At 36.0% G+C, this 16,389-nt stretch overlaps 1 protein-coding gene across 3 annotated transcripts; it reads left to right on the plus strand.

Moving 5' to 3' along the window:
* The first annotated feature begins 8,207 nt into the window (after window positions 1-8,207).
* LOC117705837 (olfactory receptor 2T1) lies at window positions 8,208-16,373 on the plus strand. Of its 3 annotated transcripts, none has more exons than XM_076931578.1 (3): window positions 8,208-8,459; window positions 11,495-11,546; window positions 13,049-16,373. In XM_076931578.1, the coding sequence occupies exon 3, from the start codon at window positions 13,127-13,129 to the stop codon at window positions 14,078-14,080; it is 954 nt and encodes a 317-aa protein (XP_076787693.1). In that variant the 5' UTR covers window positions 8,208-8,459; window positions 11,495-11,546; window positions 13,049-13,126; the 3' UTR covers window positions 14,081-16,373. The 3 variants fall into 3 exon arrangements, with proteins under 3 accessions (XP_076787693.1, XP_076787692.1, XP_076787694.1); XM_076931577.1 differs by having other exon boundaries at window positions 11,495-11,531; XM_076931579.1 differs by lacking the exon at window positions 8,208-8,459 and adding an exon at window positions 8,474-9,060 and having other exon boundaries at window positions 11,495-11,531.
* Window positions 16,374-16,389: the final 16 nt, after the last annotated feature.

Here is a 16,389-nt window from a genome sequence, read left to right on the forward strand (position 1 = left end):
CTTCCTCTCCCACTGAGGCCAGACAAGGTAGCCCAGCTAGAAGAACATATCCCACATACATGCAACACCTTTTGGGATAGCTCCCACTCAAACTTTTGGAATCCACATGGAGACCAAGCTGCACATCTGCTGTATATGTGCAGGGAGGTGTAGGTTCAGCCTGTGTATGTTCTTTGGTTGATGGTTCAGACTCTGAGAGGCCCCAATGGTCGTCCAGGTTATTTGACTCTGTTGCTCTTTCTGTGGAGTTCCTATCTCCTTCAGGATTTCAGTTCTTCCTTCTTGCATAAGAGTTCCCAAGCTTCATCCACTGTTTGGTTGTGGGTATCTGTATCTGTCTGAGTCAGCTGCTGAGTGGAGCCTCTCAGAGGACAACATGCTCCTATTTGCAGGCACAACAGAGTATCATTAATTGTGTCCGAAATTGGTTCTTGCCCATGGGATGGGTCTCAGGTTAAGACAGTTTTTGGTTGGCCATTCCCTTAGTCTCCATCCCCCATGCTTAAATTTCTTGAAGACAGGATAAACGTTGGGTTTAAACCCTTAAGGGTGTGTTGGTGTCTCTGTTGCTTCTCCGGGATTCCTGCCTGGCTACAGGAAGTGACTTCCTTAGGTTCTAGATCTCCAATGTTGTGAGTCACCCCCATTGATTTTTGCACATCTCTGTTGTCCCAGACCATGTATTCTCCTGGAGATGCCTACCACCTCCTCATCCCCTCAGTTGCAGACTTCCATTATTTTCATGTCCATCTGGCCATCTCTGTTGTCCTTCCTCACATCTGATCCTGAACTCCCCCTATTCTCCTCCCCATTCCCACTCCCTCCCAGTTTTTCGCTCTGACTGCCTCTTAATGACTATTTTATTCCCCCTTCTAAGTGAGATTCAAGCTTCCTCACTTGGGTTTTTCTTCTTGTTTAGCTTCTTTGGATCTCTGGAGTGTAGTATTGTACCTGCATTTTATGGCTAATAAACACTTATAAGTCAGGACATATCATGCAATTCCTTTTGGGACTGGGTTAGCTCACTTGAGCTGATGTTCCCCAATTTGATTTATTTGCCTGCAAAATTCATGATGTCTGTTAATAGTTGAATTCCATTGTGTAGATATACATTTTCTTTATTCATTTTTAAGTTAAGGTGCATCTAGGTTGTTTCCAGTCTCTGACTATTATGAATAAACTACTATGAATATAGTTGAGTAAGTGTCTTTGTGGGATGTCAGAGCATCTTTTGGATATGCTCACGAGTAGCGTAGTTGGGTCTTGAGGTAGAACTATTCCCAGTTTTCTGAGAAACCACTAAATTGCTTTTCAAAGTGGTTGTACAAGGGTGCATTCCCACCAGCAAGGAAGAAGTGTTCCCCTTGCTCCACATCCTTGCCATCATGTGCTATTTCTTGAATTTCTGATCTTAGCCATTCTGGTGGGTGTAAGATGGAACCTCAGAGTTGCTTTGATTTGCATTTCTCTGATGACTAAGGACTTTGAACATTTCTTTAATTGCTTCTTGACTATTCAAGGTTCCACTGTTGAGAATTCTTTGTTTTTCTCTGTGCCCCATCTTTTAACTGGGTTATTTGGTTTGTTGGTTTCTGTCTTGAATTCTTTGTAAATTTTGGATATTAGCTGTCCATCAGATGTAGAATTGATGAAGGTACTTTCCCAGTGTATAGACTGCCATTTTGTCCTATTGACAGTGTCCTCTGCCTTACAGAAGCTTTGAAGTTTCATGAGGTTGCATTTATCAACTGTTGATCTTAGAGCCTGAGCCATTGGTATTCTGTTCAGGAAATTGTCCCATGTACCAATGAGTTCAAGGGTATTTCCCAATTACTCTTCTATGACATTTGCTCTATCTAGTTTTATGTTGATGTCCTTGATCCACTTGGCCTTGATTTTTGTGCAAGGTGATAAGTGTGGGTCTATTTTCATTTTTGTACATGTAGGCATCCAGTTAGTCCAGCACCATTAGTTGAAGATGCTTTCATTTTTCCATATTTGGTTTTGATTTCTTTATCAAAGATCAAGTGTCCATAGGTCTATGGGTTTATTTTGGGGCCTTCCATTTGATTTGATTGATCAACATATCTATTTCTATACCAATATCATTCAGTTTTTGTCAATATTGCTCGGTAGTACAGCTTGAGGTCATGAATAGTGATTTCTCCCAAAGTAATTTTATTGTCCAGGATGATTTTGGCTATCCTGGGTTTTTTTCTTTTTTCCAAATGAAGCTGAGAATTGCTTTTTCAACATCTATAAAAAGTTGTGTTGGAATTTTGATGGGATGGCATTGAATCTGTAGATTGCTTTTGGTAAGATGACCATTTTCACTATGTTAATCCTACCTATTCGTGAGCATGAGAGATCTTTCCATCTTCTGATATCTTCTTCAATTTCTTTCTTCAAGGACTTGAAGTTCATGTCAGACAGATCTTTTACTTGCTTGGCTAGAGTTACACCAAGATATTTTATATTATTCGTGGCTATTTTAAAGGATGTTGTTTCCATAATTTCTTTCTTGATCTTTTTGTCACTTGTATAAAGGAGAGCTACTGATTTCTTTGAGTTAATTTTTCTCCAGCCACTTTGCTGAAGGTGTTAACAGCTGTAGGAATTCTCTGGTAAAATTTTTGGGGTTGTTTATGTATCTGTCATATCCTCCATAAATAGTAATACTTCGACTTCTTCCTTTCCAATTTGTATTCTCTTCATTTCCTTTAGTTGTCTTATTGTTCAAGCTAGAACTTCAAGAACTATATTGAATAATATTATATTGAATAGATAGAGTGGGCAGCCTTGTCTCTGATTTCAGTGAAATTGCTTTAAGTTTCTCTCTGTTTAGTTTAATGTTGGCTATTGGCTTACTCTATATTACTTTGACTACGCTTAGGTATATGCCCTGCATCCCTGATTTCTCCAATACTTTTAACTTAAAGGGGTGTTGGGTTTTATCAAAGGCTTTTTCAGTGTCTAATGAGTTAATCATGTGATTTTTCCTTCAGTTTGTTTAAATTGTGAATTATGTTGATAAATTTTTGTATATTAAACTATCCCTGCATCCCTGAGATGAAACCTACTTGGTCTTGATGAATAATGTCTTTGATATGTTCCTGGATTCGGTTTGTATTTTACTGAGTATTTTTGCATCAATGTTCATGAGAGAAATAAGTCTGAAGTTCTCTTTCTTTGTTGAGTCTTGGTGTGGTTTAGGTAACAAAGTAACTGTGGCCTCATAGCATGACTTTGTCAGTGTTCCTTCTGTTTCTGTTTTGCAGACTAGTTTGAGAAGTATTGGAATTCTTTTTTTTTTTTTTTTTTTTTGAAAGCCTGATAAAAATTCTGCACTAAAATCATCAGGACATAGCTTTTTTTGGTTGGGAGACTTTTAATGATTGCTTCTATTTCAAGTGTTATAGGATGATTTTACCTAATTTGGATTTAACTTTGGTGAGTGCTTTCTATTTAGAAAATCATCTAATTTTGTGAATACAGACTTTTAAAGTAAGACCTAATGATTCTTTGATTTCTTCATTGTCTGTTGTTATATCTACCTTTTCATTTCTGATTTTGTTTATTTTCATACTGCCTATTTGTCTTTTGATTTGTTTGGCTAAGGATATGTCTATCTTGTTGATTTTCTCAAAGAATCAGATCTTGGTTTCATTGATTCTTTGTATTGTTTTCTTTGTTTCTAACTGATAGATTTCCGCCTTGATTCTGATTATTCCTTGCCTTCTACTCCTTTTTTGAGCTTTTAGGTGTATTTTTAAATTGCTGGTATGAGAACTTTTTAATTTCTTTGTGGAGTCACTTAGTGCTATGAGCTTTCCTCTTAGCACTGCTTTCATTGTGTCCCATAAATTGGGATATGTTGTGCTTTCATTTTCATTGAATTCTAGAAAGTCTTTCCTTCCTTCCTTCTTTGTTCCTTTGCTTGCTTTCTTTCTTTCTTTCTTTCTTTCTTTCTTTCTTTCTTTCTTTCTTTCTTTTTTTCTTTCTTTCTCTCTTTCCGGACACAGAGATCATTAAGTAGAGAGTTGTTCAATTTCCTTCAGGATGTAGGCTTTCTGGTGTTTCTGTTGTTGTTGAAATCCAGCTTTAATCCATGGTGGTATGATAAGATACAGGGTGTTATTTCAATATTCTTGTATCTTTTGAGGCTTGCTTTGTGACCAACTGTATAGTAAATTTGGAGAAGCATCCATGAGGTGCTGAGAAAAATGTGTATTCCTTTGTGTTTACATGAAATATTCTATACATGTCTGTTAGGTCCATTTGATTCATAATGTCTGTTAGTTTCATTTTTTCTTTGCTTAGTTTTTGTCTGGACGACCTGTCAATTGGTGAGAGTGGGGTGTTGAAGTCTCCCACTTTTAATGTAAACTTAAGCTTTAGCAATATTTGTTTTACAAATGTGAGTGCCCTTGTGCTTGAAGCATAGATGTTCAGAAATGAGATATCATCTTGGTAGATTTTTCTGTTGATGAGTATTCAGTGTCTTTCTTTGTCTCTTTTGATTAAATTTAGTTGAAAGTCTATTTTATTAAATATTAGAATGGCTGTACCTGCTTGCATCTTGGGTCCATTTGCTTGGAAAACTTTTTTCCAGTCCTTTACTCTGAGGTAATATCTATCTTTATTGCTGAGGTGTGTATTTTGATTGCAGAAGAATGATGGATCCTGTTTTTGCATCCATTCTGTAAGCCTGTGTCTTTTTATTGGGGGAATTAAGTTCATTAATGTTGAGAAATATCAATGACCAATGATTGTGATTTCCTGTTATTGATGTTGGTGGTGGTGGTGGTGGTGGTGTGTGTGTGCTTTCCTTGTTTTCTGGTATGAAATTACTTATTTCCTGTGTTTTCTTCGATCTCATTATTCTTCTGGGTTGGAGTTTTTCTTCTAGAATTTTCTGTAGCACTGTACTTGTGGATAGATATTGTCTGAATTTGGATTTTTCTTGAAATATTTTGTTTTCTTTATCTATGGTGATTGAGAATTTTGCTGGGTATGGTAGTCTAGATTGGCACCTGTGATTTTTTTTTTTTTAGAGATGACATATATCTGTACAGATAGTTAACTTACCAAAAGAAATGTGCAGATTCGACACATTCCCCATCAAAATTTCAACACATGTCTTCATAGAAATTTTAAAACACAGACACACACACACACACACACACACACACACACACACACACACTTGCAGAATAGCTGAAACAATTCAGATCAATAAAAGACCTGCTGGAGTTTCACCATCCATGATCTTGTTATAGACTGAGCTATAGTAATAAAAGCAGCATTGTGCAGGCATAACAAAAACACATTGGTCAGCAGAATAAAATTTAGGAGCCCCATATAACTCCCTCTTCTATATTCACTTGAGAATACACACTGGAGAAGAGACAGTATCTTTAACAAGGAGTGCTGGTTAAACTAGCTAGCTACTTGTAGAAAACTGAAATTAGATCTTCTCTCTCTTTCACCCTGCACAAACCTCAACTCCAAATAAATCAAGAATCTTGAAACCATGAATCTGATAGAGAGAAACAGAAGTTATACACAGGAACTTGTAGGCACAAGAAAGAACTCTGGGCATTAAGAGCCACGGTTAACAAATGGAACCCTGTGAAACTAAATGTTTCTCTACAGCAAAGGACACCATTACTCAGTGAAGAGGTAGCCCATGGAATGGGGAGGAATTTCCATATCCACTCTACATTTGACAAAATGTTAATTTTTTAAATATATAAGGAACTCCAAAAAAAGTAAAGAAAAATATCTGAGCATCAAGAAAACAACCCAAATTAAAAATGAAGAATGGATCTACACAGAGTTTTCAAAATAAAAATACAAAGAAAAATGGTGACATGAATGTTTTGGAAGGAATCAATCATTTCCTGATTGGATCAAAGCTCCACTCTATGATATGGTACACTTGGCACCATTAATGGGGCTAAAACCTGTGGCTATATCGTTCATAGGGCCTAAGGAAGAAACCAGTAATATTATTCACTAAATGGACAAAATATTAACACTCCTAATGACATTGTTGTACTCATAAATCAAAGCATCTCTCAACTCTCATCAGAGAAGATTCTTTTTACAATAGATAGAAATTAACACAGAGACTAGTGATTACTCAGCACCCTGAAAACAAAAGACTATGGAGTGGGAGTGCTTAGGACTAAATCAAACATTCATATCACATTCTTCTCCCCAGACTCAGATATCTTTATGGAAAGGGGGCAGAAGATTTTAAGAACTGGAAGACAAAGAGAACTTCAAGGAAACAGTTCTTTCTAGACACAGTCGGGGCAGACACAGCCATGAACTCATGGTGATTATGACAGTATGCACAAGACCTATGCAAATTCCATTCAGACAACATCTGGGCAGATAGACACATAATCCCAATACTAGCTGAGGAGATGTTAGCATTTAATAAGGACTTGGAGTGGAAAAGTCAGTTGTTGTTGTTGTTGTTGTTGTTTTCTGAATGATGTGAATTCTGGTAGGTCAACAACATATTCAGGTAGTTTCCCCAGGCCAAGACTAGCTGAGCAATACTAACCAGTTTCAATGGGGAAAAGAGAAAAGAAACTAAATATCATCAAAGTTGGGTGGGAAGGAATTGAAAGGTTTAGATGGAAGGGGAGAAGTTAAGAAGGGTAATTATTTTTAAAATACATTGCATGAAATATTTAAAGAATTTTTACTATATTAGTTCTTCCAACCCATGAGCATGGGAGATGTCTCCATTTGCTGAGATCTTTGATTTCCTTTCTGAGAGACTTGAACTTATTGTCATACAGACCTTTCATTTGTTTGCTTAGAGTTACCTCAAGATATTTTATATTGTTTGTGACTACTGTGAAGGGTGTTGTTTCCCTAATTTCTTTCTTAGCCCATTTATCATTTGTATAAAGGCTAATGATTTATTTGAGTTAATTTTATATTCAGCCACTGTGCTGAAGTTGTTCAAAAACATTTAATTTTTTTTGAAAAAGAAAATCAAAACATCAATGAGGACACACACACACACAATGAATCACTTGGTTGTAATCTTGACTTCCATCACAAACTTTGCTGAAACTGTTTGGCTCACAAAGACTAATGACCTTCAGTAACCAATGCAGGACTCCCCTTAAGAATGAGCACTCTTCTTCCTAACTGGTGGCATGGTCTCTATGGCCATCTGCACTATGGAAATACAAGCATAAAAAGAAATAAAAATTGGAAAGGTATAGGCCACAGGAGTAATTTTTATTTATTTGCATGGTTGAAGATTGAATGTATGGCCATCATCACATAATTAATGGATTTTGTCTGTCTTGTTTTATTTTTTGGAGCTGAAGCTCAATGACCTCAAACATGTGGGAAGAAACATCCACTAATATACATACCAATAATCCTGAGTAATATTATTTTATTTTTATTACTAGTTTTTAGTCATAGAAATATATAGTTTAATGTTTTTTTCTTCTGGATCTTGGTCTTGTTTTGTAACCATTTTTCTTTTTATGTTGCTATTACTTTCTCTTTGTAATGGGAAAGTTTATATTTTGTCCATTGGATGTTGAAAGGATGTATCTCCAAAGAATGTTGGAAGCTGTGACATTATCCAGAAGCAATTTTATATCTATGTTGATGCATATTAATTAGCACTAGAATATGTATACACACATACTCATAAAAAACTTTACACCTAAACCTAAATATGTATATCTTTATGTAATAATAGCTATCCATATAGTGTTTTATGAATAGTTTTGGTATTATAGAAAGGGAGGAGTTTCTATGCTTTTTTATACCTCTCTTGTACATAGTCATTAGTACTATTTAAAGCAATAATTATTTAACCACTTAGAAAATGGTAAATTATAACAAAAATCTGACTATTTTTCACTTATTTGTAACATATGCTTCTAGATTTCTCTGTGAGAAAATGGCAGACATTTTCTGAAGAAAATCTTAATTTCTTATGTGAATTCCCCCATATGACTTTATCATATACTTTGTCAGCATATTGAAGCCAGCAGTAGAAAGTATTTTCTCAAAGCCCATGTGATTTTAGATACATTTTCTTCCATTGGAACATTTCTCATTAGATGAGGTCCGCCTATCAGCAAAGTCTCCTGAGGACTGCTAGTAAAAGACCTGCTCTGTCTGTTTCTGTCTGTGGCTTGCCAAAAACTATTTAATGCCTCATCTTCTTACTCTGGGTGCTTCCTATATTACCATTGTTCTCAAACCTAAATGGATCCAGTATCCTTTAATGGCTGAGTTTTCCTCCTAAAGGAGCATAAAAGGGTGTTATTCAAGGGTATTTCTTCTTCTTCAGTAACAAATAATTTCCTTCTAGCAACTGGAAGCAAGCAATGTCACATTTTTTCTTGGAGTCTGAAGAATCTGTGTTCTTGTTCCTGTATTACATGGTGTTTTAGGGATTTGGGGTATGCATTATTTTTCTTTAACAATACTGTCTTTTATCTGTTGTTACAGTTAGAGACTTCGGAATTCATTGTATGCATCTCTCTATGCTCATCTTTTTATGTGCTAATCACACATGAAGGACACCTCTATTCCTTAAGTAAATATAAAGGGCCTCATGTGTTGGATCTTGTATAGTAATGCTCTGGCAACTGCTGTTCACACGGGTGAACCATATCCTGTTATGGTATCTCATGACTGTGGATTGTTTGGTGTATTTCAATCTCGGTACAAACTGGAGGTCAATTAAATGTAGCAATATTCTTCTTTAGAAACTGAATACCTTCCATCCTCTAAAAAAGGAATCTCTTTTTACTCTCCAACACTTATTTAGTAATGCAAGGTTATAGTAGTTTGCTGGAATTTATCTGTCTTGTCTGTCTTGTTAAATCATGTGTAACTCTTCCAATCCTTAAAATGTGTCTTCTACACTGAATGGATGAAGCAGAGAATTGACCTCATGTATTGGATGATCTCACTTAGGAGGAGCATAGTTTATCAATATTTTCTACTAAAAATTATATATAACATGATGCCTTTAATATGCAGTATTTATGTTGTATGGTAAGTGATATGAAAAATGTTTGAAGGCTTTCAGAAATTAAAATTATTGGATGAATAATTTGTGATTTTGTTTAAACAATATGAAAGTATAGATTAAATTAAGTAATGTAGTGAACAGTCTAGGAGTTCTCTGCTATACTTAGACAAATTCTTTGCTTATCCCACCCTCTTATTGACGAGCTTTCTGCTGAGATTGGTCAGGAAAGGAAGGGTGTTGGGGAGGGGGAGGTTGAAGGGAAGAAAGACAAGGGAGAGATGTAATGATATATGATCTCAAAAAATTACAGGATGTTTTAAAAACCTTTTGAGAGTCACAGATAAAATACATGTGTGCACGGGCATCCTAATTCTCTACACATTTAAGTGTTCTTGACTCTCACCCTTATACCATGTAAAGGGCAGGGATGACTGGGAACTGGGCATGTGAGGACTGCAGTGATTGGGGAACTGAAAGTATGAGAACAGGGATGACTGGGAGAACTAGGGCGGGGAAGGAAAGGGATGACTGGGGAACTGGGGCTGTTTTATATAATGACAAGACAGCTTTTGAAGATAGATATGTTTTGAATCCAGACTCTTGTGTTGTCAGAGGGAAAAATACTTAAATTTCTCTGTAATAATTATGAAGAGTTCAGTATTTTTAAACTAGTATAGGGGACTTTTGAACAGGTGGAGAACACCAAGAAGAGGTCTACATGCAGCAGTGTCTAAGCTAAGCCAGAGCAGAGCATCCTCAGCATAGGCCAGTTATTGAGCAATGTGGCATGTGTGCTTTCACTTGGAAAAGAGTCCACTAGTGATCACACAGAAGCATGTGAAGGTTAAGACTTATACTTCAGGCAGTTGGCTGTCATTGATTTACAGGACAGGCTTAGTTAGATATTGCATAACAGGAAGAGACTGTACCCTCGTCTCATAGTGTAGCAATGTGAGAGGAAGAATTTTGCAACCATGCATACTTAAGAAAACATCCATCTCACCAAAGCAGAAGCTATTTTAGTAAGAAGCTATTTAGTATATTTCAGTATAAAATAAATGCATCTCTTTATTTCTAGATATGAGATTTGAAATCAAATGCTAGTTAACCTTGAGAAAGATTTTTTTTCCTATAAAATCATACCTAATTACAGTCAACATTTATTTTTCAGTTTGTGGTCACTCAATCTGTAATACAAGCATTTTTATGTCCCCAAAGACACGTGCACTTTCTGCAGGCTTTATACAGTGCTTTCATTTTCACAAAATTTCATCTACATATACTTTCCTTCAAGTCAAGGGATATTTGAAGAGATACAGAAATTAACTACTAAAGGGATTTCATGCCTGGGCTTATATACCTGATGATCAGGAAGTATTTAAATTCAAATTCATGATTTTACTTGAATATGTGTATAATTTAAATGAAATATTAAAAATTCTTATATATTTCCCAATTGTTTTATAAAACATTACCACAACTTTGCATGGAATAATATATATACATATATATATAATATTATATGTTATATATAAATGTAATAATATACATCACATTGTATATGTAAATGTAATATGCATCACATTGTTGTCTTATTTAATTTTAAATGTGCAAAACTCTATATTGACTTGTCTAAAAACCCCTGTTATAGAACTAACTATAAACTTTATGTATAAATACTGAGTCAACAGTGGGGTGGGTTTCATATAAAACAAAAAAGTGACATTTTTCTGTACTCAAAACTAGGAGAAATACATAACTGTAAATTTATCATTAATTCTGTTTTATTAGATTAATCTAACTTAAATACACATTGAAGCTCAGAGTCAGAACGTACTTATGTCACAACCAGAAAAAAAAAATTCAATTTACCAAATTTCTAATGTCTTGCTCCATGTCTACTATGTCACCTCAGAGTCAAATTTCTGTAAAAAGATACAGAGTCATTACAAGTGTTTCTTATTATTTTCCTGTGTACTAAATCATCATAAAGAGATATCATCTGTGGCCAGCCGAATTTAACAAATACAATTTGGGTCTTGATCTTCCCTTACACTAAGTGTGCAGAAAATAAACTTGCCCAGATAATTTATTTAGATTCATAGTTCACATCAAGGAGCTTCTCTTAAACCAGGAAAATCTTTCATGCACAGACAGGAGGAGATGGCGGGAACACTGTGAAGACAAGTAGGCTTTAGATTTAGTCTTCACTGTACTGTGACTTTAAGACTAATGAGCTCTAAAAAAAATGCAAGACAGAAGAAATTGTTAAGGATCTGTTTATATGTGCGTGTGAAGAGCAGAGAGAAGTGTTTAAATGTGAGAAACAGCGCATAGCTAGCCTGTATTGTCAAGGCCAGAGGACTTCATAAATGTTAGAGTTATGAAGGATGCAAGCGATTGGAATGTGAATAATGTGTATGCTATTCCATAACATATTTTTCTCTGTATTTACAGATCTTAATGGGCTCTGATAAATAAACAAAAAAGTAAAGTAAGTAGGAATATTGTAAGTAGTAACTAAATCTTATACAGTATTTAAGTAAACTACTAATTTCTAGTACCAAAAATTTTTTGAAATCAGAAAAATAAATTATGATAACCCTAATCACTTAAATCAATCACTCATGGCTATAACAGTTGATTATATTTTCCCATTTAAATGATTTTCACCAATTAAATTAATGTTTACATATAGCTAAAATAAGCAGCTACAGATGTTTGACACATATGTGATGGCTATAGTAAATTTTGAGCTGCAGCTCTGGAAGATGTGAGAACCCAGAATGAATTGAGACTTCCTGGTCAAATCTCACGCAAATAAGGGGCACAGCTCCCAGACCTGGCAAAAGTGATTATCACTGACCCCTACTCTTGGTATACTGTAAAGGTAACCAATGGATACACAGCCTCTTCACAAAGTCACCACTGTTGTTTTTTGTGTAATCATGTCAAATAGTTATAGGTTTAGAACAGTTAGTGGAGCATTAGATTAGAATTAATTCAGGCAGTTTGGGAAATGTTTCCTGAAACTTTAGCCATAAGACACATAAAAGATTGTTCTTGATTTTTTATATATATTGCTGTGGTAATTTTTTTCCTTATCTAAATCAGAAATTATGGGAGACACAGGTAGTGGGTTTTTGTCAATTACTAACACTAAAAAAATTCAAATTTCAAAAAAATGGGTTATAGCTCAATATACATTTTATGTATTTCTTTGTGCTCTTTCCTCTAAATCCTAATTATTAATCCCAGTAACTAATACTTATGATACTCACAATGATAACTCCATTGCCCCATCATTCTAAAACTAGAATTCATATTTTTAAAGTAAGAATGTTTTTCAGGCCCTTTGATGTCAGAGTTTGCAAGAGCACTCTGCCTTGCCAATGCATCTTACCTTCACATGTTGTTATTATATCCTAAAATTAACATTAATTCTTGATCGTCCTAAAATTAAAACTTATTCTTAAAAATAAGAATGTTTTTCAGGTCCTTTGATGTCTGAGTTTGCATGAGCACACTGCCCTGACAGTGTGTTTCACCCTACACACGTGTTGTTGCATGTGTGAACAGATGCAAAGTGTACTTTTGTAATATAACATGGTGCAAATGTTAGGCTATACACACTCATGGCTAAATGGTAGACATACTATGCACAGCTGGGGCCAGAAATGTTTTAATAATGGTAATTTTGCTTACTGTTGCTAAGATGCATTTATAAAAAATACCAACTAAATGTCACTTAAGGAAGGATGTGCCTTATCCAACCGTACACAGACACACTAAATTATGGTATAACATATGCTTAGGTGTTATAAAAATGAGTATGATTATGATATAGTAACATTTACTGACATCTTGCTTAATGTACTTAAGAAACTATTGATCGATAAGGATAAGTCATGCTTTCATTTTGTAGATATTAATATTCTTATATGTCAATTGTGTATCAATTTAAAAATACCAAGAAAACTAGTTTTGAATGTGTTTTTATTGAACTTTTAGGTTGTAATTTTGATTCTCTGGAAGTGCCACCATTTTACTTAGAAGGCTTTATGTTATAATAGCACTATCATAAGACCAATGGAAGGGTACAACACAACATCTACTGACTTTACTTTCATGGGGCTGTTCAACACAGAGGAAACCTCAGGTCTTGTATTTGCCACAATTTCTGTCATCTTCCTCACTGCACTGGTGGCCAATGGAATTATGATCTTTCTGATCCATACAGACACTCACCTCCACACCCCCATGTACTTCCTCCTCAGTCACTTGTCCTTCATTGACATGATGTACATCTCAACCATTGTGCCCAAGATGCTAGTTGATTATCTTCTAGGGCAAAGGACCATTTCCTTTGTGGGATGCACAGCTCAACACTTTCTCTACCTTACCCTTGTGGGAGCTGAGTTCTTTCTCCTGGGCCTCATGGCCTATGATCGCTATGTGGCCATCTGCAATCCACTGAGGTACCCTGTCCTCATGAGCCGCCGAATCTGTTGGATTATCATAGCAGGCTCCTGGTTTGGGGGATCTTTGGATGGCTTCCTTCTCACCCCAATCACCATGAGTTTTCCTTTCTGTAGTTCACGAGAGATTAATCACTTCTTCTGTGAGGCACCTGCTGTGCTGAAGTTGGCATGTGCAGACACAGCCCTCTATGAGACAGTGATGTATGTGTGCTGTGTTCTGATGTTGCTGATTCCTTTCTCTGTAGTTATCTCATCCTATGCCCGGATTCTGGCCACTGTCTACCATATGAGCTCTGTGGAAGGAAGAAAGAAAGCATTTGCTACCTGCTCATCTCACATGACCGTGGTAACCTTGTTTTATGGGGCTGCCATATACACCTATATGGTACCACACTCTTACCATTCCCCATCCCAAGACAAAATTTTTTCTGTGTTCTATACCATCCTCACACCCATGCTGAACCCCCTCATTTACAGCATGAGGAACAAGGATGTATCTGGAGCTCTGAAGAGGGCATTGGGGAAGATCAGAAGTTCTCAACGAGTATCCAAAGACTTTTGACTGTTACCTTCTTCTCATATAAATGGAAAATGGAAAATTATCAGTATGGCTGGGCCTATGCTGAAGGACTACAGTGCAAGGAAGGATGGAATGAACAGGGAAAGTATCAATATGAAAATGAAACTTCTCCATTGCCCTTGTTTCCTTCATTTCCCTCCCTCAACACTCCATTTTTCCTGAGTTTTGAGACAATACTTTGTTACATAAAACTAGCTAAAATTCTGCTTGCTATGTAGCCCAGGATGTAGTTAAACTTATAGAATGTCCTGTGGCTTCAACCTCCTGAGTGCTAGGATTACAGATATACACTGCAATGCCTGATTCTTCTTCTTTTCTTATATCTTGCTTCATATCTTCTCGGAATACAAACTGGAGGATTTTTTCCTGAGCATTATCTTTTGGAGTTGAGTAAGTCTACAAACCTTAAATGGCATGATATCAAGGGGAGCAGGACTTAGATGGTTTTAGGCATTTGTTAGGATGCAGGGTAAGTAGGATGCTAGTGATGCTGGCTCACCATCAAACAGACAAAAAATGTTACACTTTCTGATCTGGCAAGAGCTGATACAGCTACCTCTGAGTTCCTAGTCATCATCAGGTGTTGGCAAGATCCACTGAACATAGTTTTTTCAAATAAGCATTGGTTTTACTAAAATAATTAAGTAGTTATTATGTTCAGTAAAAAAAATCAGTATTTAACTTTTGTTTGTTTGTAACACATTTTAAGAAACTATTTAAGGACAAAGTACAGTTGATTGATGAAATCAAGTGAAGTTGCCAGTGATGACATCATTAAAATATATGAAAGGCTTCAAGACACAGAAAACACACAAAAAATATGAGGGTTAAATATAAGATAAGCACTTTTCAAATGCAGTTAAAGATAAAATGATAACAAAATAAAGAATGATACACAGTAGACATTAGCTCACAGTTTACTTCTGTACCCTCAACACAACCAGTCACTGAACTCACAAAACATGTGGCAAAGTATTTTAAGTGTCCACCTCATGATATAAATTAAATTACTCAGAACAAAAGCCACCACTAAAGATTTTTTAATACATTTTAATATACTTTAATTTAAAAAAACTATCTATTGTTTTTTTTCTGTGAATTTCATATTATGTGCCCCAATCTGCTAGTACCTACCATCCACCCTTGCAACCTCCTTTTACAACAGAGAAAAAAAAATATTGTTGTGGAAGCTGTAGTATGTTACAATGTGTCCCATGGCACACCATTTTGTCCCCACTTCTTTGTTTGCAAATGTTCTTTGCAATGATTCCTTGGTCTGACATAAGGCCTCTGCCTTCTCCTTCTCTATCTATACTGGAAGTTCACTGGGACTCCTCTTGTTCATAGATATTCTGTAGTTTTGTGTCTGTGGGACTAGCTGATTCATGTGCTCCAGCAGTTCATTTATGGGGTAGATGTGTGGGTGTGCCAATTCAAAGCCCAGTATCTGAGCTAGTCAGTCTACCAGCTCTCCTGCTGTCATGCTCCCAGGTCAGCTCACCAGCAACCCAACCCCTGCTACCAGGGCCAGCTCTACCCTGTTGATCAGGTGAGGTTCGTGGTCCACTCTCCTAAGTATTGCACCTGGTGAGGGACATGGCCGGTTCTCCCATTCTCATGATCATGGGAACAATTAATTCCCTTGCCTAAAACTAGGATTTCACTGGGATCACCAGCTCCCAAATTATGACACGGATACTTACATTTATTTACAACAGCTTTAGTTACTCTAGTTCCCAACTAGCTTGTACAACTTATATTTATTCCATGTCTGCCACAAGGTTTGTTACCTGTCAGTCTCTTGTCTCAAAATCTGCTTCTTCCTCATTGTCAGGCGGGTGAATTTCATGGTTGATGCTTTCCCAGAATTCCTATCTCTATCCAGAAGCTCTAACTTCCTTTTTTTGCCTTTGCTATCAGCTGTCAGATTTTTATTAAAACAAATCAGGTGAGAGTGGGAATGTTTACAAAATATGATTCAGTTCTATGAGTAACAATACTAAAGTCCAGTCTGCACTCAACTCTCCGCTGGCACATAAATCAGCATTTGACTAATCTTTACACAGTGCACAATAATATTATCACAACATCTCCCATTTTAGTCCAACAAAAGACTATTTCTCCAAGATCAACAAGCTACATACCATAAGAACAACTATAAAAACTGTCAGTCAAGAACTACATTCACAATGTCCAGTCTATCTGTATTTGACAACCTTAGAGAAAGTACTGTACTATCCTATCTTGGTGAGTTAAACATTCTGTACATACATCATTTTCTATTGTAGTCT

This window comes from Arvicanthis niloticus, chromosome 3, assembly GCF_011762505.2.
Source record: "Arvicanthis niloticus isolate mArvNil1 chromosome 3, mArvNil1.pat.X, whole genome shotgun sequence".
NCBI lineage: Eukaryota > Metazoa > Chordata > Mammalia > Rodentia > Muridae > Arvicanthis > Arvicanthis niloticus.